Consider the following 27,396-nt stretch of genomic DNA (forward strand, 5'->3'; position numbering starts at 1 on the left):
AATGATTCCTAGCAGCCACAGTATAACCAGTCAGTTGGGTTATGGTAGTTGATGTGGATCATTAAATTCTTTTACATGCTGAATATGAACTAAACAAGCCAACTTCAAATGCTGCATGATGAAGTTGACTTGTTTAACTAGTTTATTTTAAAACATGACCTCTGGTTCATACATGGCAACCCAGCTTTTGTGGACAGTGAAACTAAGCTCTACCAAAGTCTGCCTCCCAGCCACACAAGAGTAAAAGAGAGGAGGGGAGAATGAGCATGCCCAAGGCTCATGGCAACTTCTTCATGCTTCAGCACATAGTGCTATAGCATGGTTTAGCATTAAGTGCAAATCAGGCCAGTGTGTTTGCTACTAGGCAAAGCACATTCTTCAGGGGCCACTGGGGCAGGATCTACACTACTACTTATAACGGTTTATAATGGTTTTGACAACTGTTCAAGCCCAGGACACATTATATATACAGTTTTCAAAACATTTTTAAAGTGTTGTATCCTGCTTAGTTGACTCCTGTTCCAGAAATGAGCCACATTTGTGAATGTTATAAAACAATGTGGTGAGCAGATAGGAAGAAATCACATTTCAGTAGTTAGAGGAAACGTTTTTCAGTTAGACCTGGTTGACACATCCATGTTCGTCACTTGATGACTGCAGCATGTGGGAATAAGCCTACATAGGGCAAAACTACATAGAACTTTTGCATCATGTTAAAACAGTATGCTTTTCACTGCATTCATTTCATAAACTGAGCTGTAAGTTTTCAAGTGTTGATATGCATGTGTTCATCTGCCCTTAGTCTGTGATCTTCACTTTGTGCTAGCTTAGAAAAAAAATCCCTTAGATCACTAGGATGGGATAATAGTTATGAAATGTATAGACTCTATGGTTAAATCTGGAACAAAATCCAGAATCTATTCAGTTTTTCAACTGAAAGATGGGGAAATTCATGAATGATGGAATGTGTTCAGAATATAAATTGACCCACCCCTTTGATTTGTATCCAGATAATTTCAATTATTATTTTTCATTATTTATGTAGGGCAGTATAGAGATTATGTTGTGAACAGGTGTTGGGCGGGGAGGGGGGGTTACATGCATCTTCAAAGAGAAACGAGCTGATTTCTTCTGTAAAAGACTTCAGTCAATGAACAAATTTGGCAATAATTCTGAAATAAAACAAAAATTGTGACACCTACAACTATGCGAAAGAAGAATTTTTTTACCCCCATTCAAAATGTTTATGCAGAGCAGCTACCTCTGTTGCAGGCAGAGCAAGAGGACTTATGAATTCAGCTCCTGGGCCTGTTTGGATGTGACAGGCAACCACTGCAATATTTTCAGTAATAAGCCCTTTTGAGTATGTAATATGAGTTTCCCTCACCAGTAAATAACCATTATTACAGTCAATATATGGAATTAGAAGTAGCTTTGAGGACAGAGGGCCTGGCTTGTGGGTAACTTTCATCACTGGCATGACTCTTTTTAGAAATTAACCACTGCACTGTAAGATTGCTACAGTGCCATGTTCTGTGATTTGCATTGCCATCGTTGGTTGTATGTCCCATCCTATGTACTTGGGAGCTGACACACAAAGTGTAGGGCTATAAGCCACACAATATGTAAACAGATGTTTGCAGCATGTCAACCATAATGTTTGAAGGAGTCTAGAAGATATGATAAACCCATGCGTAAGAGCTACTACTCCTGGTTGAGGTTCAAGAGATGGCATGTGCAGTCTTTGTTGTATCATATGAAGCGTTTCTGACCCTGAAAATACTATAGTCCACATTTATTAAAATCCGTAGGTGTTCTCCCACTGAGTTCAGCAGAAGATAGACTGATTGATGTATGGAAATCAGTTTTTGCATAGAAATCTGCTGTGATTGGTGCACAACGGCTGGTGAACTTGAACAGACATCTATATATGATCATTGCAATAATACATATTACATGTAGAATAGCATGTATAGCTTCATTCATTCCTATACAGCAGCCTTTTCACAGGAGTTCAAAGTGCAGTAACATATCTTTAACAATTTATAAAAGTTTTAAAAAATGCAATTACTATGTAGTCTTGATTCTAATATTGCTGCAAATGTTTGAGATGTGATCCATTGTCCATATATAACACCCATAAGATGTGTGTATATATATGCACAAATTGGCAAGCTAATACATATACAATTATACTATGATTGAATGATTTGATCAATAAAATAATTATGTCAGGGATTGATCAGTTTCAGGACATAAAACCTTGCTGCTGAGTGGACTCTTCATTTGTTCTTGGCTTTTTCCTTTTCTTTTTGTTATCAAACTCACTGAAGAAATATAGAAATAAAAGATTCTTGACTTATTTCATTCTTTTTGCAACATCCAAATAGGCGAACTCTATTTCCCGATCTGCAGGACAAGTATTTGTGAACTCATCTCTAGCACATGCATTGTTCAAATACCTCCAGATTCCAGTCATTTCAGATGGAAATTCAAAATTCCTATATTTCTTTGCCACAACCTTTAAAAAAAATAAAGGAGGAAATCATTACACACATGAGTAATCAATAAAATGCTTAATCTTCTTCCAGTTTTAAATATGTTATTGTATGAAAGCAGAAAAATGGGGATGGAAAACAATAGGCAATTATCTTTAACAAAGCACTAAGTAGTTGTTTTTAGGAAAACAGATGTTTTGAAGAAAGGGGAAGTTCACAATTTATGGCACATCACATTTTCATTCAATACTTGGCCTGATCCTAAAGGGATAGGATAGGACACAAGGTTAAAATAAGTATATAAAAATGCCTCCTAGATTAAATTTTATATAAATCTAGGTAGATTTTTTTTTTCCTTAAAATTACTTATTGGAAAAATTGGCATAAACATTACACTGACATACATATAAGCCGAGCTTGCAATGTTCAGTCACCATAAAGCAAAATGTATAGGACACACATTTTATTGGCTACCCTTCTATTGCAAGAGTAGGCAAGCACACTAAAGAGAAGAAAAGCCAAACCTTTATGATATGGAGTTTTGGCAAGAGATTGCAATCTGCTAACGTGAGTTCATCACCATCTAAGAATTTCCTTGAGGAAACAGTGAGTTCTTCAGTACTATAGGCATCAATTTCTTCAGGCAAGGGGGTATTTAAGTAGCTATTCAGTTTCCTTAAAGCCTTAAGCAATGTTTTTTCCAAATCTAGAATCAAAGGAAAAGGGATAATAGAATATCATTCTTATTAAGAGTGTTGTTGTGATTATTATGTAGCCAGAATGACACCAGTGAGGGAGAAGTGGAAGGAATCAACATGCCTGGGGAACCCTGAGGTGGGCAGAAATAGAAAGATCTCGCGTAAATAAACCCATATGGGGGTGTCCCCAATGGCAAGACTGTGCATGTGATGATGAAAGGGCAGTGGAAGGAACAAAGACTGAATCCAGAAGCGCAAGGCTACTCATAAGAACACAAGAAATGCCATGCTGGATCAGACCAAGGGTCCATCTAGTCCAGCACTCTGTTCACACAGTGGCCAACCAGCTGTCAACCAGGGAACCACAAGCATGACATGGTGAAACAGCATCCTCCCACCCATGTTTCCCAGCACCTAGTGTATACAGAGGCTTACTGCTTCTGATACTGGACTCAGCCAAGCAGCCCGCTCAGAGCATGAGCTGGATTCAAAGGGGTTTTCTAGATGAGGTGTGTACCATGTGCTCATAATTCCCTATTTGTTGTTTACAAGTTCTTTACATGATGAACTTTTGCCTAGTTTTTTTAGAGCAAGGAAAATGTGGCATTTAATTGTGAAAGCAAAAGAAACTGCTTTTTTCATTTGTGTTTTTCTGCTATTCCACTACACCACAGTGCCACCTAGATGTTATGTAGCAGAAAAGCAGGCAAATGTTCTTAATGTAGTGCTCAGATCTCAATTCTGTGATGAAACCAAAAGTACATACAGCTGATTAACAGCCTTGTATACAAAAGCTCAAATTGTAGTGGGGACGACAACTATATTGACTGATGAAAGAGAAGAAAGAAGACAGAGAGGATGTATGAGGTTTGTGTAGGGCACAAAACACTTAATAACAACTAAAGGGGTAACTCCCGCCCCCAAGAAACAACTGGACTGACCAAGCTCAGTAGCCACAGAATACTATCAGTTGGAAAGGAGAAACAGAAAACTGAGCAGAGGAGATGGTGTATCCTGGAGGATAGCTTGGCTGGCTGGCTGGCTGGCTGGCACCCCGAACAGGAGAATTTCACACTGCAACATTTTGTTGTAGAGCCCACTTGCATTATTTAAAGTTAAGTGTTAAACACAATTAATACCCCAGACATACTGTGGAACCATTTATACTACATATTAAGTAAATTACTTCCCTTCACACATACACACACACACACGATTTAGTTTCCGTGTTTATTTTTTGGTCTGTGACTGTGAGTATACTATTAATATACTATTATATGTCCCACTCTGTGTCTGTCTCTGTGTTCTTGGTTATGTGATTGTTACATATTCTTCAGGTGTGCTAGTGTGCAGCAGGTACAACATTAGTGAACACTTTCATATATCGGTGTAGACTTTAATCTATCCATCCGCTCCATCAAGGATGAAGCAAGAGCATAGGAAAGATTGTCTTGCCCCCAAGGCAGTTTCTGGGAAGGGCAGAGGTGGCAAGAGCAGTTCTCCCCTCCCAATGAGAGGACTTTACCCTTAAAGGCAGCCTAAAAGACGTATATCTAAAAATTATTTCAAATAAATAAATAAATAAATAATTCCCCTCCTTAAAAATGCTCAAATGTCAAAAGTGCCTTGCACAAAACCTCCTACACCTATTTGTCTGAAATTTGCCATGCTTCATCCCCACAGAAGGGGCAACTATGCTAGCCAATATTATCTAATTCTCCCTGTAAATCAAAATTTTACACCCATTTGTTGATTTCACCATTACAGTTAAAGGAGAAGACATCCAGAGCTTTGGGGAAAACCTGAAATGAGGCTCTGCCTCAGATCTGATCTGAAACACAAGGTCTGTCCATGGATTTGAACTGAAGCAGCCCCCATCCTACCCAATGAGGCAGCTGTAGGTTTTTCATTGGGGTTTTCTGTGCAGAGCCCTAGTAGGCAGCTTACAAAAGATAACACAAAGTGGCTTACTGTAGGATTATGTAACACTAATTATAGCAACAATATTCTATATAAATAACCCATACCAGTGCAAGTCTGTCTGTTTTCTTCTCCTGAACTGCTTTGCCAGTGTGAGCAACTGAGGTGCCAGTGGGAAACAGAGAAGGAGAAGGTAATACTGTATTTAGGGAAACTGCAATTTCCATCAACTCATTCAACCCTACCCCTAATGTCCCTTCCCCTAGGAACTATAGGGAATATTTATTTATTTATTTATTTATTTATTTATTTATTTATATATATATATATATATATATACCGCCCCACAGCCGAAGCTCTCTGGGCGGTTTACAACAATTAAAAATAGTAAACATTAAAAGTATACAAAATTTTAAAAACATAAAAACAGTATAAAAACAATATCACTGCTTTCCCTTCTTTTAAGGAACCATTTGTATCTTTATGATTCCAGCAGGTGTTGCACCAATCCCCATCTCCATATCATACATATTTGCATGCCTAGCAACAAATATATGGGAAGAGATACAAACTGTCGTGCTGAAGAGGTCAGTAATCAAAGGGTCAAAAATGAATGTGAGCACAAAGAGATGAACAACCATGGGCATGTCACTAGCTTGCTTACTGGGACTGGCCATTTTGAACATATTATTCCACTCCTGTGTAATTACACAAGTTGCCAGTCTGTCTGAAGGAGTGCTTTTTCTATATGTTCCTGCCCGATTGCTAAAATCATCTTCAGAGGCTCATCTCTCGCTGCCATCAACCACATTGGTGCAATGGATGGATACCAGAGAAAGAGCCTTCTCTGCAGTGGCCTCCTGTCTTTGAAATGTCTTTTCCAGGGAGATCCACCTGTATATGTTTAGACACCACAGGTTAAGACCTTCCTCTTCCAGCAGGCATTTCATTTCTAATCTGGTGCTCTGAATTAAGCTTGAACTTTAATACTTTTAATATTATAATATTGTAATACTTTGGTATGTTCGTTGTTGTTTTTATTGTTTTGGTTATTTTATTGCTGTACTGGGTTTGTTGTTTTTATGATTGTGAACAACCTGCCAGTTAGGTGGGATATAATACACACACACAAATAGTTAACAGTAAATATGCAAAGTTTATAAGTACTTACTTTCATTGGCATCTTTCCTTGTGTTTTTTATGAATGCAGAAAATTTAGCAAACACATCATTTCCTGCAGAGTAAGATTCTAGATGAATTGGTGCGAGTTTAGGATATCTGAAAAAATTAAGACATAAGAATTTAATCCTAATTATTTCTCAACAATTTACTTAGGAGACTGCTGAACTGATCTCATCTTTCTGTAAGATTCAATGGTGTCAATTATAACTCTTTACCAGTCATTAACCATCTTTACCGGACTTCACCTACCTGGTGCCTCCAGTTGTCTTGGACTGCAACTCCCAGCACCCCCCAGCCATCCCCTTCAAGCCACAAGAGGATGCTGAGAGTTTTATCCAACACATCTGGAGGACACCAGGTTGGTAAAGGCTGGTCTTAACCTTCTGTATACCATGGTGTCATAACATCCAATGGTCTAAGAGAACATTCAACATATATTCTGTGTGACATAAGACTGCTCCCATTGTAACCAGCACAGCAGAGTACAGTACCTTGGTGGTGCTAATTTTTCTTCTAGGAACTCCTCAATTTTATTCACATCTATCTTCACATCACCATCAAAAGTCATAAATGGAGGATTTGTTCCTGGAGCTAACTTCTGTAAGTCTGCAGGCTTCCTAGAAAGAGGCAAATGTCCATTTTGAGAAAGAACCTGTCCAGCTGTGTACATTCTTCCATTTTTAGCTTAGCTATCTATTTTGTCATTAAAAATATTGGTTGCCTATATAACTGAGTAAGGGTACAATCCTAAGCACACCTACCAGGAGTAAATCCCATTGAATTCTGAGAAGACAAATTTAGATTTACTCTGCACTTCATACTACTTAAAAATTAGATTTGAGGGTATTAGATAATCAGATGTAGAGCAATCTGGAGAAAGTCAAGTATGCTTAAATTGACCTGAGCTTAATAAAATTATTAATGCAGAACTTAAATCTCATTGCTTTAGGTTAACTTCTTAGCTTTGTTTTCCATGGATTGCAACCTGTGTGAGAAAAAAATCAATTTACGTATGTCTCATTACCCCAATTCCCAGGCACCCACGCAACCCCTGAAAACAGGAGCTAACCTGTTTTTCTCAATGTTGAGAAATGTTCTGCATATAGAGCATTCCTCAGTGCAGAAGGAAATGGGACAGGCTGTGCTCATTCAAAGCTCAGTGAATCTAGGAAGCAAGTAGGCCTGGCCTATTTTTCTTGAATACAGGGGAATGTTCTGTATCTGTTGTAGGGTGACCAGACAACCTGGAAAACACCAGAGACCTCCGGAAAAATTAGGCTTCTCCAGGGCAACCGGGGCTGGGGCCCAATTTACCAGGAAAAGGCCCAGAAAGGCATGATTGTGCCTGCCAATGAGAAGGCCTGGATCGGCACTGGGAGGGCCTAGAAGGATGCATTCCCAGACTTCTGGGAACGTGTCCCCCAGCCCCTCCCCACGCCGATCCGGCTGCACTGACCAAGAAGAAGCAGGCCCAAAGGACGCATTTCCTGTGCCTCCCCTCCCGGCGCCTCCCAGAGAAGAAGCAAGTAAAGTAAGATAAGAGGTGTGTGAGAGAGAGTGTATGGGTGCATGGGGTGCATGGTTGTTTGACTGAATAGATGTGTTTGTGTGTGTTTTGTAGTGGGTGATCCTGAGTGTATGTGTGTGTTTGTGTGCTGGCAGTAGGTGAGTGTATTGACATGATATCTGAATGGGGTGCCTGGTTGTTTGTCTGAATGGATGTGTGTGTGTGTGTTGGCAGTGGATGAGTGTATTGACATGATGATATATGAATGGGGTGCCTGGTTGTTTGTCTGAATGGATGTGTGTGTGTGTGTTGGTAGTGTGTGGTGGGGGAGGGACCCATAAACCTTCCTCTCCAATTTGTTTGATATAATTGGCATGACATATATTTTGTAACAATTGCAGATAATTGTTCAACATTCTTAAAAATCTTTTAAAAAATTAATAGGGTTGCCATTATCATTATCATCATCATCATTTATCTCTCTTTTCTTGCTCATGGTGGTTTTTCTAGATGAACATGATGGGCTTTGCCAAGTCATGCTGTCTTTTACTGATTCAGAAATTTCCTGACTAGTATGACTGCTTTTTGGATGTTGGCGGTCATGTATTTTGGTAGGCCTAATTTCTTAAGGTTTTCTGTAAAAATAATAATAATAATAAACTAAATGACGTGATGCTGGTGACCGATGTGACTAATGGAATAATTGTAACTCTTTCCTGTTGCCATACTTCTTTAATTTCCATAGCCAGTGGTGTATATTTTCCTCTCTTTTCCTCTTATTTTTTGCAACATTTTTGTCATTAGCTATTGCTATGTCAATGAGGTAGGCATGTTTTTCTTTGTTGTTTTTTACTGTTATGTCTCGATGCAGTTGAAACAAGCTATGAGGTGCTAGCCTTTAGTCCATTTTCTTCCATGGCTAATGTTTGCAGGGTAATAGTAGTTTATACTCTTTCTGAATGCTTGGTTGTTGTACTAGATTTTTCTGTACTTGTCAACTGCTTCATTTGTTCAGTGGTAGCAGTATGCTGAATCTGTGAATATGGGCATGAGAAAGGTGATGGGGAATTTATTTATTTATTTATTTATTTACATTTATATACTGCCCCACAGCCGAAGCTCTCTGGGTGGTTTACAACAATTAAAAATAGTAAACATTAAAAGTATACAAATTTTTTTTTAAAAAAAGATTGTTAATTCCAGTGATTTTAACATTAAGATGTTATGTAGAACGGGTTTGTCTTAATTATGTGCTGTGAAATCAGACATGTGACCAAGGCCAGGTTTGGGTGAGCATACCCCCTTGGGGGCTGGACATATTGGTGGGCACGCCCCCTTGGGGGCGGCCATGTTGTCCTCCTTTTTGGTTTCCAAAATATGGTCACTCTAATCTGGGGCAATAGCTAACTTGAAAAGAACAGGGCAATTCCTGTTTGCAGACAGCTCCATAGGTGCCTTGGAAGTGCTAAGACTGAATATGCCTAAACAATTGGACACCAGGTTAACTTAGAGAGCACCTCATTCCTTATGCCCATGCTGATCTTTGCAATCATCAGAGGGAGCAATTTTGAGAGTGCCACATGCTCCTAAATTTTGCCTCAAGAGCACTTAGCAGTAGAACATTTAGTGTTGCGGTACCCACCCTCTGGAACAGGGGTCCCCAATGTGGCATCCGTAGGGTCTCCTTCAGCAATCTCTTCACACAGGCTTTCCCTGAAGTGCGACCCAGCGAGCTATGGTTTGTATAACATGGTAGAGTGTGCAGTTTTATTGTTGATTAATTGGGATTGTGTTTTATTGTTATATTTATTATTATTTTAATGCCATTGCATTTTATATTCACTGCTTTGATCCCTCTGTGGAATGTGTTATATAAATTTGAGAAATAATTAAATTAAATGTGTTCATCCCCATTCAAGGACTACTGGTGGCAGAGTTAAGACAGACTATTGCCTGAGGCTTTGACGAGATGTGGCCAGTCAGTGCTGACAATACTGGGCTAGGCCAAGCACTCATTTGACTCTGCTTCAAATGTCTATATATGTTCAAACAGAGGCATAAATGAAAAATGGGGATTCAGAGAGACCTTTGGGTATGAAAACAAAACAAAAAACAAGTGTTAATCAGAAACGAGAAATGCTTAGCGGTGATACAGGGAGAGAGTTCTATGGACAAGGTAAGGAGAAAAAAAGAGGCAGCAGAGAAAGAAGTTCTGAAAGATCTATATTAGGTCAGAGACAGGACAAGGCTGCAGGGTAAGGGGGTGCAGAGCGGGTCTGCTCCTCACTTAAATTCAGGGCAGAGCTCCAATGAGGTGATTCCCCACCCCAGTTTTTGGGGTGGCTATGTCTCCCTGCACCACTGGATTACTTGTTGGAAACCCACTCCATTTTCAGAGAACCACACTATTATCATCCATGGGAATTAACATAAATCCATACATCTCCATTATTTTTTTAAAGGTAAAGAGATGAAACTTGGCACCCTGGTAACTCTTAAAAAGGGCTTTATCCATGCCAAGTTTAAAGTAGATCCCTTCATTCCTTGATTTTTAGGATTTTTTTTAAAAAAAAAACAATCCCCCTCAAACTATCCCTCTCCCATACACACACACACACACACATGAAACCGTGCAGGACCTTTTATCCTTTATTTTGCTGATGCACAATTGTGCATCTTCAGTTTATAAAAATAGAGATCTGCTTCAGTTTATAAAATATTTACTTATTTATTTATTACATTTCTATACCGCCCAATAGCCGGAGCTCTCTGGGTGGTTCACAAAAATTAAAACCATTCAAAGTATAAAACAACAATATAAAACCATAATATAAAATACAATATAAAAGCTCAATCAGATAAAAACAGCAGCAATGCAAAATTACAAATTTAAAACACCAAGTTAAAATGTATTTATGTACTGTTAAAATGCTGGAAGAATAAAAAGATCTTCACCTGTCGTCTAAAGGCGTATAATGTAGGTGCCAAGTGAACCTCCTTAGGGAGCTCATTTCACAGCCAGGGTGCCACAGCAGAGAAGGCCCTCCTCCTGGTAGCCACCTGCCTCACTTCCTTTGGCAGGAGCTCGCGGAGAAGGACCCCTGAGGATGACCTTAGGGTCCAGGCAGGTACATATGGGAGGAGGCATTCCTTCAGATAGCCTGGCCCCAAGCCGTTTAGGGCTTTAAATGTTAATACCAGCACTTTGAATCGGGCCCTGACCTGGACTGGCAGCCAATGAAGCTGGAAAAGGACTGGCGTGATGTGGTTTCGTCGGCCAGTCCCTGTTAGTAACTGTGCTGCCCTGTTTTGTACCAGTTGAAGTTTCCGGACCGTTTTCAAAGGCAGACCCACATATAATGCATTGCAGTAATCCAAATGAGAGGTTATCAGAGCATGGATAACTGTAGCTAGGCTATCTCTGTCCAGATAAGGGCGCAGTTGGTATTTTAGATCTGTTCCCTAACCGTTTGCTCTAATGAGGTGAAATGCAGTGTGTGTGCTCTTCCTATGAGAGATCAGACAACATAAATACAATACCTTTATTTTTTATATATGTTTTCAAAGCGTATAAACTTGACTCCTTTCTTCAAAACAGGAGATATACTAGTACTAGCAATAGCAAACTTCTTTTGATTTTACGCCCGGCTGACTTGCGTCCATACTTGCAGTACACAGATCAGCCTTTGGGACAAGATTCTTTTCCGTAGCCTAATATTGGCTTGTGAGACTGTATGGATCTACACTGCCTGCCAGTCATCATCACTTCCTGGGACAACTCATTTACATGGAATGGTTTTCATAATGTGAGCTATTTTCCCTAAACCCTTCCTTTCAGCCAACTTCACTTTTTCAAGAAGTGAGGAAAATTGGTTGTAGTTTCATTCTAGTTCAGACACAGCTCCCATAATTTAAACATATGGTATCATGTTGACACACATGGGGGACTTCGATTTTTGTAGGAGGTGAGTTTCTGAAAGTGCTGCAAGCTCTCTTAAGAGAAGATGGAGTGCATATGCGGAGTAAAACAAATGAGTTCCAGGGCAGGGAAAAATGGTTTATATCATTTGCAATCCGTCCCTCTAAGCACTGTGATTGGAAGGGGGACAGGGAGGAGACTATGGCTATAGGTTAGCCATAGATGTCAATCTCAAAACTACCCCTCCCTCACCCACCAGTGACAGCATCTTCCTAATATGGAAGTGTTCAATTAGTTGTCCATCAACAGGAAACGTGCCCTCACGTTGCCTAAAAAACATTTGGATAACTACAGATCCATTTAGGGCTCTAACAATCTTCTAGCTGCACTGTGGGTTTCCGACAGTTTTTTTAAAATTTCAGTTTTTTTCATCAGACCCCCCAGATTTTTGGTGTGGAGTGCACACTTCTACTACAGGGTACAGAGAGGAAAATGGGGCTAGCAACAAATGAGTTAAAAACAAAATCAATTTAAAACTGTCACAAAATGCTTTCCCACAATTAAAATAGCAATGTGGTAATCTTGACATAATAAAAGTCTATAAGGGTGTAATCCTATGCATGTTAAGTCAGAAAAAATCCTACAACTACAAGCATGCCCCAGCTAGCATACCTGTCTAGAGAAAGCGGGAGTTGTAGGACTTTTTTTCTGTTTAAATGTGCATAGGATTGTGCCCTAAGTGGTTCTCAGACTCATTTGAGCTGTCAATACCTGATGTGCGGGCTTTAAAAGACTTCACATTTTTTTTATTTTAAAAAAGAGAATAAACCATAACTCACCGTTTCAAATCCACAGTGGTCACATTAAAAATGACGCCCTTTAGCCAAAGAATCATGAAGAGGCGCTGAGAAAATGGACAGTTTCCAATACATTCCCCATTGCTACCAGCCTACAACAAATAATATTTTAATTAAACTATTGACAAGAATGTGAAAATGATCAATTGTTGAGAAAATGCAAAAAAACCTTACGCCTACTATAAGCAAATGAAATCTCATTGAAATAATGTATTTCAGTGCAGTTTCTTTCCATCCTTCTTCTAGTCAAAAAGTGATGAAACCGGAGGTGCTAGCATTTTCCTAGTCAGGTTCCCATGCATCTTCGCATTGCCTCATTCCAGCCACTTCCATTGGTGTGATTTTTGTAAAACCCTGTTGCATCTAGTGCCAGTGTTCTGTATCCTGCTCCATAGTGTACCCAGAAGAAATACTCATCCTGGGATGTGATGAGAATTTGTTACTGTATTAGCTACTTTGCTTCCAGATACTCCTGTACCCTGAGCCTAGGGGAGGGAATTATGTGGGCTGGCAATATGTTCACTTGAGAGTGTAGAAATGCACTGGATCCCTGCTTTCCTGCAGGGAGATTGGAAGGGAAGGTGCTCCCTGCCCCTTTCACTGATAGCTGACTGAGGGCATCTCTACATTAAGGGGGAAAAACAGATCCTTACCTGTCTTCCCCACCCCCCAGGGTCTTTCCACATTCACAACATGTTCTTTTAGATAGTGACCAACAGCAAGGACCTGATTTGTAATTGAAAACTTCCTCTCTGGTCAATGGTCCATAAAGTTCAATGAAAGAGCACCACCTAGTGGTAGAATTAATCCCACAATTATTTTAAATACTCCATTATCTCTAGGTTTTTCAATGCGAGATTACTGGGGGAAGGCACAGCAGACATCCTGGATGTTGACAGCATCATGTAAAGGACCTGCAAACTTCTTTGAGTGGCCAATCATGAACGTGAATAAATTACTCATGTAGCAAAGCTCTGAACATTCCATCCACCCCCACACCAAAAAGTGATGGATCTGCTTTGACAAAGTGGCATTGATAACTGGTACAGCTCATTGTTTAATGCACATTTCAGTATAAGTGTATATGTTTTGCACACACTCCAAAAGGCACTGAATAGAAGGCAAAAATTCCACAAATTATGTTTTACAGAGACCCCATACAGAGACCCCTGAATTACAGAAGCCTTGAAATTCACTGCATGACTTAGGGCAGTGACTCACTGCCCTAATTCACTGCATGACTCACTGCCACTCAGTCTAACATACCTACAGGGTTGTTGTGAAGATAAAATGGACAGGAGTGACCCATGAATGCCACCTTGAGCGCCTTAGAGAAAAGATAGGATATAAATACAGTTTTAAGAAATAAAAGCTGCATTTTACTCATCTGCCATCAAGAACCATTACAGTTGCAATACCATGGAACAAATTAAACAACTGTTATTCTTCATTTATACCAGGGACAGGGAGCTTCCAGCTTGTGGGCCTAATCCTGCCTGTGGAGTTTCCCAATCCCCAGGTTGGAGAAAGATGCCCTAAAAAGGCATGATGTGAGATATGATATCTTTTCTGTAGGTGTCAAGTATGAAAAACCAGAAAACTGATCACGCAGCCTAATTGTCATTCTGGCTTTCTCCTTCCCAGCATTGCCTTGCAGCAGTTCAAAAACTAGTGTGCATACTTGTCTAATATGAATTTGAGTTTTACAAGAATGAAATGGATTTATTTGGTGTCAGCTAAAAACAAAACGAAAACCTGATTTAAATTCTAGGGACTTGCATAAGAAAAAAAAACCAAGTTCTGTCTCTTTTGAATTACTGTAACCATCAGCAATAATTACAAAGAATTTCAAACAGTAATTTTACCATAAACAACTGTAAATCATATTGTTTTTTACTACAAAGAATCTTAAAGGACTATCTGGGTTATATCCAGACTTCCCCTTCCTTCTACTGAGCTTCTCTACATGAGCAATTTATTACACATTATGATTGGCTACTCACAAAAGATTGTGAGTTTATTACATCACTCCGTCAACTTCCAGGACATTTCTCACACCTGCCCATGGAAATCTCCCCCTCCCTCACCCCCACCCCCACCCCAAGAACAGTAATCCAGTATCAAAAATAATCAATCATGGGATTAATTCTGCCACTAGATGGTGCTGTTTCAATCGCTACCTTCATTCTTGCAATCTCTACCTTCCTTTCTGTGTAAATATTAATAAATAAAAGCAGATATACAGATGAAGAATGTGTTACCATAACAAATGCAAAAGCAAAGTAGAATACGGATCAATTATGGTGCAATTCTATGCATGTTTAGATAGAAAAAAACTTCTACAACTCCCAGTATCTCCAGTCAGCATGGCTAGCTGGGGCATAGTGGGAACTGTAGGACTTTTTTCTTTCTAAATATGCGTAGGATTGCACCCTTAATTATTAAACTGCAAAACCCAATGAACTAATAACTAATTATTGGTTTTCTTTAACTATTGACTCAATTAATCAACTTTTATTTACAGTCAACAGACCACTAGTACAGCATATAAAATATAGACATATTAAAACATATTAATAAAATGAGTGATACAAAATCATTAAGGAACTGAACAGTAAAATTGTCTCCACAAGGAGTATGATTTGGAAGCAAATTATAAGTGGGCTAGTGAGGATGACCAGGTTCAGGAATTTGGCTACTTGCTCGGTAATTAACTTGTTGGTACCCTAGAGTAGGGTAATTGTAAGGGACTCAACAGAGCAGCCAGGGAGAAACTGTGTGATGAGATATTTTAGGTCTTCAACTGTGCTGTTAGGTCCCTGAAGGTCTCATCTATCAACCTCTCTGCCTCTCTTAGCTTCTCCAGATCAGCAACCTTGGCCTCAAAGGAACAAACCTGTTCCCTGAGAGCCAGGAGCTCATTACACTGAGCACACACCCATGACTCCTGCCCAGCAGGCAGATAATCATACATGTGGCACTCAGTGAATTATAAACATGGTGTCTGCTGCAAAGGGTATAGTGGGTGGGTGCTGGGCTGCAATAGCTTTACCTGCCTACTAAGTCATTACCCACATCAAAACCAAGGCCCCTGGTACGCTAAGGGTACTGGTGTGGGTGGAACTTAACTGGGGATATACTAGGGTGACCATATGAAAAGGAGGACAGGGCTCCTGTATCTTTTACAGTTGCATAGAAAAAGGAATTTCAGCAGGTGTCTTTCGTATATTTGGAGAACCTGGTGAAATTCCCTCTTCATCACAACAGTTAAAGCTGCAGGAGCTATATTAGAGTGACCATTTTAAAAGTGGGCAGGGCACCTGCAGCTTTAACTGTTGTGATGAAGAGGGAATTTCACCAGGATCTCCATATATACAAAAGACACCTGCTGAAATTCCCTTTTCTATGCAACTGTTAAAGATACAGGAGTCCTGTCCTCTTTTTCATATGGTCACCTTAGATATACACAACAAACCCACAATATCCCCCAATAGTGTGGAAAGTCAATTGAAATTCCACTTGTAGCTTACAGTGGAAGAGCAATTATTTATTGGCACTAGGAACCATCCATCTGGAAGCTCCCACAGGCTTTTAAATTAAGTATTTCCTGTACTATTTCCAGACAATGGGTATTAACTATAAATTGTGTTGGGTTATTATGCCTTTTCTTGTAATGCCTGGACTACAATTTATGACTCAAACTTCCATTAACTAGAACATGCATTTTGATGGACTGAACACAAAAGATTTCTTGAATCAGACAAGAAAAAGTGTACATAAACAGCTTCATCCATCTTTGGAGAACATATAGGCAAACCTTTTGGGACCATGGGCAAATTTGGATTTTTGAGAAACTATCCTGGGTAACACCACAAAATGGTTGGCCTGGGAGGCATAAAGCCCCAGGTAAGCAACATGATTTATTATTATTATTATTATTATTATTATTATTATTTATTTATATAGCACCATCAATGTACATTCACAGATTAAACACCTGGATTTTGTAAAAACAAAAAACCAAGTGCCATCTAGTGGTGCTGAAATATCTGAAATTTGCTATATTAGAGAACTATAATGGCAACTTTCATTTGTTATTCTGGAGAAAAGTATCTTCAGGTGCAAAACCTCCTCTCCGATATGTCAGGTTTATGCCTTTATTTTTAGAGCTACTATTGACCTTAACCTATACTATATTAGTGCAGCTAGATGCTCTCCACAGATATTTCTAAAAAGTGTTTCAGCTTATTCACAGGCATTTGAATTATATCAGTGGGGATAAAAGAACATGCTGGCAGCAAAGATACTCCTGCTCTGGCAAAAGAAGAAGAAAAGCACTTCTTCCTTTCCTTCCACTGTATAAGTAGCAGGCCCCTAATGCAAGCTGTGCCTGCCTCCTCAGCATGTGAAGCAAAAAATCCCCCTTAGCCCTTTGTGACTCAATCAGCCTTAATCACTGGCTAAATATATATACCCAATGGAAAAGAGAGAGCAATTCCTACTAAAAGCCCGCATTATTTCATTATTAATTTCAAAACGAAATGTAGACAAGCAAACCCCTGACTCAGAATTCTGAAGTGTTGCATGTAGCTGCCAATCTTGGGTATTGTACTCCTTAACAGATCACTGGATTAAAGGGTGTGATATTCTTAGCCTACATAGCTCAAAAGTGAATTCTTCTTCACTGGAAACTCTCTGGAGAGATTCAGGCTGCAATCCCATGAATGAATGAATCCTATGAACCTGAAAACAAGTCCCGCGAACTCAATGGGGCTTACTTCTGGGTAGCAATATAAAGGATTGCTCTGCCAGTTCTTTTTGTGTTTTGTCTAAACTGAGTACAAGGTCAGAAGTACACAAGCAACCAATCAAATTCTATTTGCTATTTATCCTGTTACAAGAATTATGGTTTCAATACGGCAATGCTATTTCTAATCCTTATTTAATAACATGGCAGGAGACCAACTGAACATTGTACATCAATAAGAAAAAAACCTTGATAGCCTTGTTAAATTCTTAAGAGGAATTATTTTAACAAAAGAGCATTATATTCTGGAACACAGTATAGGGGTGGGAAAAGCAGATTAACTGGTATTTTAATTACACATCCTGTTTTACAGTTAAACATATGATACTTCACATTTTGTATTTTTCTCACTACTTTAAATGGAAGCCACATTTAAAATAAAAATCTATAATTTGCCATGAACAAATACTTTTAATAACATGGGTAGGAGGAAACTGGGGAAACTTGGCAGTGATGAGATGGAGAAAAAAGCAATCTAGCAGTGATAATCCTAATTCCTGTTTTGGGGGAAAATGATGAAGTTAAAATATATATTAAAAAGATTGTTCTCCCCTTAATGGACAGGACTTTTAAGTTTAAGATAGAAAATACCTTGGGTACTTGTTATGAATAAAGAGCTTCAACAGTAGGAGGTGACTACACTTTGCCATGATAAATTTAAACGATGCACTCTTTGGCACAACCAACCTGCATCCTTAGAGTTTTAGCCAATCTTAGTCCTACTTAGAGTATACCCTTTGAAATAAATGGGATTTAAGTTAGACTCACATTGGATAAAACTCTTGGTCTCCAACTCTATTGCATGAGTGGTAAGGAAAAAGTACTTTTCATCTGTCTAGAGACACTTGGGGTAGGATCTAAGCTCTATTGGAAAGGCACTACCTCTGCTTCTGAATTGGAGCTTGAACTCTTATTCCCAGGAGGAGGGCAGAAGAAAAACAAGTTGATTAGCAGCTGAAGTGATGATTTAGTAATCTTTTGGCACATAACTCTTTCATCAGCTACAGAAGCAAACATGGCAAATGGAAATGCATACAGTTCTTTATTGCATCATGGGAACTTATTATCAGCACAAAAATCAGATAACCTTCATATGTCATTCTATAACACAAATCAAAATGACTTAGTTCTGAGAACAAAAGCTGTGTGATCCCCTCAGAGAACTGGATACAGAGCAAGAATGCATAGCTCAATAGCAGTCATAGCCAACTGGGGGCCCAAAGGCTGCAGATTATTATGACCAGGTTTGCACATAATGACCAACCATGAGTTAATTCATAAGTTCTCAGGACCACATGTGAGACCATGTGGAATTAAGTTAGTCCCTTTTACATGGAGGGGTGTGTGTCTTTCTCTGCAAGTTCTATATGTTTCATTATACAAGCAGTAGATGGTACTATGATATAGCACAATTATGGAAGTTCACATAGCTGTTAAAGCAGATTATCGCACTTCTAGAGAAAATCCTGCACTTCCTCCAATCTTAAAAAAGTCAGGATAAAGGTTATAAAACTCAGGAGAAGCCCTGGAAGTTGACAACTTTGTGTAAAGGACCCACAAATGTCTATGAGTGCCTAATCATGAGTGCCCAATAAAAGCTTGTGTAGAGAAGCACAAAGGTTCTGGCTGACAGAAACAGCATGGACTAAGATGGGTAGTATGCCTGAGGGAAAAGCAGAAATATAAGAACATACAAGGATCCATCTAATCCAGCATTCTGTTCATGCAGTGGTCAACCAACAGCCCACAGGAAACCCACAACCAGAACCTGAGTGTAACAGTACCCTCTAGTCCATGTTCCCCAGCAACTGGTGTACATAGGCATACTGCCTCAGTTATTGAGAAAGCATATAGCCATCAGGACTTGTAGCCATTGATAGCCTTATCCTCCATGAATTTGTCCAAATCCCTTTTAAACTATTCAAATTGGTGCCTATCACTATATCTTGAGGAAGTGAATTCCATAGTTTAACTATGTGCTGTGTGAAGAAGTACTTCCTTTTATCTGTCCTGAATCCCTCCACAATCAGCTTCATGGGATGAGCCTGGGTTCTGGTATTATGACAGAAGGAGAAAAATTTCTCTGTCCACTTTCTCCACACTATGCATAATTTTGTACACCTCTAGCATGTCTTTCCTTACTTGCCCTTTTTCTAAGCTAAACAATCCCAGCTGCTATAACCTTTTCTCACAGGGGAGTTGGTCCAGCCCCTTGATGATTTTAGTTGTCCTTTTCAGCACTTGAGGTTTGCAGAATCAAGTGAGTACAGTGCAGTGCAATCCTCTACAAGTCTTCTGAGAAGTAAGCTACATTGGCCCAGTTCAGATGACATGCTAAACCATGCTGCTTAATCACAAAGTGGTTAAGGGAATCCTTAGCCATGGTTTAGTGTGTCATCTGACACACGTTTTGGCTAAAATTTTGGTCCGTTAACTACATTGTGGTTAGGCTCACTAAACACGTACTGCAACATGGTTAGCGGCACTAACCATGGATAAAAGTGTCATCTGACACGTGTCTGTAGTTAACGGGCCAAAATAATAGAGCCCGAAGTATAGAGTGGCCAAAATTGCCGATGGGCAATTTCATTTCAAACCCCATGCCTCCCCGCCCGCCCCCCAGAACACCCCCGATGGGCACGGAGCCCACAGTATAGAGCAGCCGCAGCAATTTCGACCATTCTATACTTCAGGCTCTATGATTTCTGCTTGATGGAGGACTCAGGTGCTGCATTAACCCTTTTGTGGTTAAGGAAAATTTAACCACAAAAGGGTTAATGGTGTTGTCTGCACCCGTTTTGCATGTGGTTAGCGTAACCACAGCTGGCCATGGTTATGTTAACCACAAAAACCAAAGTGTTGTCTGAACTGGCCCAGTAAGTTCATAGGGCCTTACTCCAGACAAGTGTGTAGGCTTGCAGCCTAAATTTCAAATGCGTAGGGGGAAAAACCAATTTTCTTCCAGAACTTATCTATAGATATGTATAACAAGAAATTTTAATAGATTGTTAAATAAGTGGTCCTTATACCAATTGGAAGATGAGTCAAATTTAATAAACAAATGAGTTTATAGGAATCAGCTGTGGAGAGAGGGGCAATTAAAACACAAAAATTAGTAGAAGAGTTATGAAAGGAATTTATAATTCCAGCTTCTTTTAAGCTGCTTTATAGAACTTCATGTTTTCTGCATTCTCTCCCTATAATAAAACTGCTAAAAGGCTGGACATTGGTGAAAAGTTAGCCATAAAGAAAGCTTTCCTGATGTGTTTGATACTCAGAGTTACTTACATTGGCTCAGTATATTATATTTTTGAGAAATGCAAGAAATTATTACCTATTAACATAAAATTTTACAGGTCTGTAGTAAATTCTCAGGAATACAATGACATAGAAAACTGTTGTATACAGGTCAGAGCACTGATCCATCTAGTTCAGTATAATCTACATCGGCTAGCAGTGACTCTACGGAGTTTCAGACAGTACTCTTTCCCACTCTTACATGGACATGCCATGGACTGAACCCAGGACATTTTGCATGCAAAGCATGTTCTCTACCCCCGTGCTACACACCTTTCCCAAATAATTCTGTGTGTGTGTGTGTGTGTGTGTGTGTGTGTGTGTGTGTGTGTCCATTAAAAAATAGCCAAGTCTGATAGTGACTGCACACAAACCCTTCTTTAATACATGCTAGCAAGAAAGCATATAGGAGAGTGACTTAGAATTCCCTCAGGCTGTCTGATCCCTGTTGATCAACTTATATTATTAGAAAATGAATTGCTAATTAAGTTTGTCATCTGAAAGTATCTGCCACTTTTGTGAACCGCCCAGAGAGCTCTGGCTATTGGGTGGTATAGAAATGCAATGAATAAATAATAAATAAATAAATAAATAAGCAACTTTACTCCCAAACAGGCAAAACATCTGTCTCAACTCTCCTATGAAATCAAGTTCAACTGCAGTCTGTTGCCACAATCTCACAGTAGAGAAGGTAGCTTTGCCTCCTCTCAAAACGTTGTCATCACATGTTCTTTGCTTCTTTAGTGATGTGTCCTGGTTTTGCATTTAAAAAAAAATCCAGTCACCTCAGGCAAACCTCAAAGGATCTTCTTTACTGTGGATAAGCACCAAGGCTTATCTGAACTTTCCAAACCCCTTTCGTAGCAAAAGAGCTTTCTCATTTCACTTACTATGAAAATGCTTGCAATGAAATTTTCGTATTTGAAATAAAGTAATTCTATTGTAATGCTGCAACAACTGCAAATAAAAAACAACAATTTTAAAACAAACTCTTTTTCCCCAGAGAGGAAAATGGCTAGGGAATTCATCTATGGGGCAAGGAGAGACTTAGCTATTTAGGTTTACAAAGACTTTACACATAAGAAAACTGGCTAGATATTAAGCAACTTAGGCTGGAAATCAAAGATTTTCTATTGTTAGAGCTGTAACCATTTGAAATAATATCACTAGAATTATTGTGGAAGCAAAAGTCCTCACTGGGTTAAAAAGACAGTTGTATAAATATATAATATCTAATGCTCCATTTTTCTTCTTTTGTGATGTCAGAGAAAATCTATCACCAGAAAAAAGTGGGGGTGATGTGGAGTTGTTCTATTTTTCTTTCAGGGTTTGGCTGTTTTTTGTTCACACTCCTATTCTGTTATCAAAACCACTTCCCTCAAGAGTTAGATGCAATAAAACAAAACTAAACAAAAAGCATTGCTAGCCCAAAACATGATCAGCAACTGCAAACAACCAAAGCCAAAACAGACCCAAGAATATTGTCAAGGAACAGCAACTGTTTGCAGGCAGCTTTGAGTTGAAGCAAGCTGCTCTCTCATAGATCAATAAAACATCATGAGTGAGTAAAAACTTCTTCTACTGAGTGAATCTGTGTACATTTTGACTATTAACTACAGCCTCTTGGAACAACATGACTATGCAAGTGTGCATATTTGCAAGATCCCCTTATCTCTCAATATATTTTAACTTATCAGAAGCAGCCTATCTAGATCCTTTCTGGGCAAAGGTACATCTATTATTATTATTATTATTATTATTATTATTATTATTATTATTATTTATATAGCACCATCAATGTACATCAATCTAATACTAAAAGTGGCACATCTGGCAATTTAAACATAAGCAGGAGATACACTGTTGAAATAATATCTGATTTTTTGCCAACAATGGGCAATATGATTCTGCAAAGAGCCAGTTGTCCATTTCTCACCAGCAGTAGATAGCTGCTAAACAACATGAAGGCCTTCTGCTGAATTATATTCTTGGGGATCAATACTTCTATGGCCCATGCCACACTCTTCTGCTTTTACTCCCTTGAAGATGGCCACCCACACAATCACAAAGACATCCAAGCACTCTGTCCATAAGTTACTGGTTTTGTACTATGATATATAGCATAGTCATTCTGCTTCTCATTGTTCTGCAAGTTACAAGTATTTTCAATATTCCTTTAACTTGAAGCATGAAAATTAATGCCTGAAAATGCTAAAAGGAAATAGTGGCCATATTTTGAGCCTTAAGAATTTTAGAGGGGACCAGATGGCGCAGAATAAAGAAGCTCTCAGGTCATTTCAATGAAGATGGGCCTCAGTTTGCACAGGGATATATTCTATGGCGTAAAGCTTCAAATTGCGCTTCAGTCCTAATTACTTGTGCCCCCATATCTATTATTATTATTATTATTATTATTATTATTATTTATATAGCACCATCAATGTACGTGGTGCTGTACAGAGTAAAACAATAAATAGCAAGACCCTGCCGCATAGGCTTACATTCACCCTAGTTTTCCTGTAGTTTAATACTGAAAATATCCAAGAGCAGGATTTTAAACCTTGCAGAGAATTTCCCTTTCCATCTCTTTGTCCACCCTTCCTCCTACTGAAACCTGAAAAAGTGCCCTGTTCAGATTTTTGACATGTATGCTCGTAGATTTGTTTCAGCATTGAGGGCAATGACAGAGTGCCTCTCCCTAAATGCACAGTACTGGCCTATATGGTGCTCAGCCCTACCATTAGGCAGAGTAAGGTGGCTGCTTTAGGCAACTGATGATGGGTGTCATGAAAGGGCACCGAATTGTTACATACTTAGTTGATTATTATTGTATGTTTACTGTTAGATGTGGGGATACCCCTGCGGGGGGGTCTGTCTCAGGTGTCAAAGTAGCTTGACTGATCTTGGGTACTATACACTTTGACTGGGAGGGAGTTATTGCTGCTGTATGCTCCTGTAGCCCAAAGCAGCAAAATATCTTTGGATGGTCTTCCTGAGCCTTCTTCCTCCCTTCTTCCCTAGCCCCCAATTCCATGTTTCCTCACACTTGGGATGACTGTAAACACCACCAGCTGAGTTTTACATTTTTATTTTGTTCTCATTTACACTGGAACACTGGGCTTTGGAAAACATCTATAGTTCTAATGAGATAGTACACCTGTGGAAACCCACAGAGAATTAAAGGGAGTTGATATGGACCAGAGAATCCGGGAAGGGGGGTGGAGGGAGTACACGTACTCCCACATCTTCTGTGCTCTAAATTGTCTCTCCAGTCAGTTTTTGCCATATTCATCTAATGTGTTCAGCTACCCTAAATGTCACATAGGAGGCAGAAGACCAATCTCTATTGTAAGCCTGCAAGCAGGACCTTATTATTGCTTTTTTAATATTACATGTGTTATAAATAAGAAATGAATATGAGTATCTCTGATAGGTCTTCTCACGGCTACTTCTCATGTTAACAGCAGTATGAGATGACTCCTACATAACACTCTTGTATCTCTGGGGGGCAGGGAATCGATCTCAGCTAGACATGTGAACTGTAATTCTTCCCAAAAAGTTCTCTTCAATCACTTAAGGAGTGATTTACATGACTTTAAAATATAACATGGGAAGTAGCTCTAAACCTGGCTTGTTTTAGTCAAAAATTTTCATATATTTCACCACTGTTCTGCTTTTTAATGGACTGCAGTCTTCACTCCAAAGTAAACTAGATTTTCAAGTTGCCATGCATGTTCAGACCCTAAACCTTCAGTATGATGCTTACTGATAATGTAGAACTTTTGCAGAGCACCATTGATTTACAGGTAAAAAGATTAATTCTGATTTTCCCAAATTAATTTTTTTCCAACTATCAATAAGCTTCTAAAAGTATAATCTGTTGTGCTTCAGAATAACACAGTCATCTTAACCTTTAAAATGTAACAGCTACCAGCAGAAGCAATAATGCTCAATAAAGAAACACTATATTTCAAACCTGAGTACTTTTTCATATGAAAAAGAACAAAAACCTGATACATTTAGAGTAAAGTTAGTAATATTGAAAGCATCTGCAATATAACTTAGTTTTGTAAGGTTCTACTTCTTGTTTGTAATTTTGTAGATATTACCTGTCAAATCTACTATATAAAGAAAGTAGTGCTTTTGAGAATGAGACACAACTCCGTAATAGGCTCCCATTTAATCATGAAGTCAAAAGTAGATTTATCTCAGGGCTTAATAATGAAATCATCTTAGTAAAACTGGATTTTCGCCTGGCACATTTAAACAGCACTAGCTTAGCAAATGTAATAATCAAAAGATCTATGTATAATATGTATAATAACCAAAAGATCTATGTATCTTTTGGTTATTATACATTCATCAGCAATGAAATCTTATACAGAAATCTTATACAGGTGAGGCAATTTACCATTTGTGATGGCAAAACTGGAAAATACAAATGATTTTTGACTAATTTCTGTTGATCAGAAAGAATGGGAACGTTTCTGAGGGCTGTTGGGAAGATGAAGAGCTTCGTGAAGCTCAGTAACCAAAGTTGGTCCAACTTGTTTGATTTATGTGATTTTTCTTTCTCTTGTGATCAGGAACAACAGTGGAAGCCTTCAGAATCTTACACTGGGGTGCATTTCCCTGATCACTGCAAAATGGATTTTACTTCTTCACATTCTGCAAGCTACTCTGCGGTACTCCAAATACAGTAATCAGCTGGGTTTTTCTGGTGCATGTGAAATGAGGATTCTAAACTACAAGTATGAGTGAAATACAAAGCAGTGAAGGCAGGGACTATAGGGCAGAAGTCCGAGGGTCCCTCAGCAGAATAAGCGGGAGGGCCCCCAAACCTAGCACTCTGGTTTGCCATATTTGGAAGAAAGGGAAGGGATCTACATTACCATCTGAACAGAGGCAACGTTAGTACAGAGTCTAAATTTACCAAACTGCACCCCCTGCTCCAAAGGCGTGTCTGTGCACAAGTAGTGTTGAACTATGGATCTGCAAGCCCATAAGCATCCGCATTTCTGATGCTCACTCTCCAAGAGGCTGGACCCCAATAACCCCAATATTCAACTACCTGAATACTTCTCTTCCAAGCGAATCTTACGTTACCTTTACGAAGAGGGAAATGTCATGCTCTTGCTTATCTTCCCCTGGCGCAGCGAGTGTAATCTGCTCCTCTGCCGCTGCTGCCTCCTCTTCTTCTTCCGCCGCCTCCTCCCCTTCCCTTCCCTGCAAGCCATTCACCCCCAGAGCATCATCTGCGTCCTCAGCCCCTTCGGCAGGTCCTTCAGCAGCATCGTCCTGTCCGTGGGTGCTGTGCTCCTCCTCCTCCTCCTCCTCCTCTCTCGGAGGCTCCTTGGCTCCCGAAGCTGGGGTCTCCTCCGCCTCCTCCTCTCTCGGAGGCTCCTTGGCTCCCGAAGCTGGGGTCTCCTCCGCCTCCTCCAGCTTTCCCCGAGCGTCGCTTTCCTCTGCGGCGGTGCTGGCGTCCTCTTCAGCTTGGGTTTCCTCGCTCGCGTCTCCTCCTTGCGCAGCACTTTCCTCCTCTGCGGGAGTGTCTTCGACTCGGGCGTGACTTAGCGGGCTGTCTCCCCTGAGAGTCTCTTCTCCCGCTGGCTCCTCCGCAGGCTCCCGCTGCTCCCCCGGCTGTGTGCCCCCTTCCTCCTCCTCCTCCTCTTCCTCCCCCTTTCCTCCTCCTTCCTCTCCTTCTCCCTCGGCGTCTTCGGGCTTTCCTCTTTCGCCCTCTTCTTCAACCGTCCCTTCTTCTTTCTCGTCCCCAGCGCTCTCGGCATCCCCTCGGACTTCGCCCTCTCGCTCAGCTGCGCCCTCTCCAGTCACGGACTCCTCTCCTCCAGGACTGTCTTCTCCGACGACGGGCTCCTCTTGACTTGCCCTCCGGCTCTCGCCCGGCTCTCCTTCTTGCTGTGGGACGGGAGCCTCGGCCGCGTCCTCGCTCTCAGCCTTTCCCTCTGGGCTTTCCGCGCTGACCGTGCCCTCCGCGCTCTGACCCTCTGTTGCCTCAGGCTGCCCCTCTTGCTGTGGGGGCTCCCTGGGGACTGGAGCTTCGGCCGTGTCCTCGCTCTCAATCTTATCCTCGGGGCTGTCCGCTCTCTCAGTCCTATCCTCTGAGCTGGTCGCGGTGGACGTGTCCTCCGCGCACTGCCCCGCTGCTGCCTCCAGCTCTCCGTTTTGCTGAAGGGGCTCCCCAGGGCCTGGAGCCTCTCCAGGGACTGACGCCTCAGCAGCGTGCTCGCTCTCAGCCTCGCTCTCTGGGCTGCCCGCGCGCTCTTCTTTCTCTGCCGGGCTGCCCGCGCTCTGCTCGTTTTCTGCCGGGCTGCCCGCGCTGGCTGTGCCCTCCGCGCGCTGCCCCTCTGCTGGCCCCGTCGCGTCCCGCTCTCCAGGTCCTCCCGCCGCCCTCTCCTCGCCGCCCTCTTCCTCCTTCCCCTCAGTATTCGGGGGCGCCTCTCCGCCTCCTTGGCTTTCGGGGCTACTGCTTTCTGTCATCTCGTCGTGGCTCCCACCTTTCTCTTCGCGGGCTTTCTCTTCGGACGTTACCTCAGAGGCAGCGGCAGGGGGCTTCTCCGTCGCCGCCGCCGCCGCCGCCACCGCAGCCTCCTGGCCCATCACTGCTCCGTTCTCGTCCCCGCCTTGCTCCGGCACTTCCTCGGCATCCGGTGCCAGCGCTGCTGGCTCAAGCGGCCCCTGAGCCTCTGCCAT

General features: G+C 40.6%; 1 protein-coding gene across 1 annotated transcript; it reads right to left on the reverse strand.

Annotated features, from left to right (window-relative positions):
- Positions 1 to 2,204: 2,204 nt before the first annotated feature.
- CLIC6 (chloride intracellular channel 6) lies at positions 2,205 to 27,396 on the reverse strand. The gene is made up of 7 exons (XM_063127698.1): positions 26,421 to 27,396; positions 25,792 to 26,225; positions 12,564 to 12,673; positions 6,790 to 6,915; positions 6,288 to 6,394; positions 3,023 to 3,204; positions 2,205 to 2,521 (listed from the first exon to the last, which is right to left on the reverse strand). Exons 1-7 carry the CDS (start codon positions 27,394 to 27,396, stop codon positions 2,360 to 2,362), a joined length of 2,097 nt encoding a protein of 698 aa, XP_062983768.1. The 3' UTR covers positions 2,205 to 2,359.

This window comes from Elgaria multicarinata, chromosome 5 (genome assembly GCF_023053635.1).
Source record: "Elgaria multicarinata webbii isolate HBS135686 ecotype San Diego chromosome 5, rElgMul1.1.pri, whole genome shotgun sequence".
Classification (NCBI taxonomy): domain Eukaryota; kingdom Metazoa; phylum Chordata; class Lepidosauria; order Squamata; family Anguidae; genus Elgaria; species Elgaria multicarinata.

Bases quoted from the DNA above. Each gene is read 5' to 3' on its own strand.
- CLIC6 (XM_063127698.1), bottom strand. From the start codon at position 27,396: ATGGCAGAGGCTCAGGGGCCGCTTGAGCCAGCAGCGCTGGCACCGGAT. The intron at 26,226-26,420 runs GCGAAAGAGGAA...ACACTCCCGCAG, and splicing joins AGGGACGGTTGAAGAAGAGG to AGGAGGAAAGTGCTGCGCAA. The intron at 12,674-25,791 runs GTAACGTAAGAT...TATTTGTTGTAG, and splicing joins ACATTTCCCTCTTCGTAAAG to GCTGGTAGCAATGGGGAATG.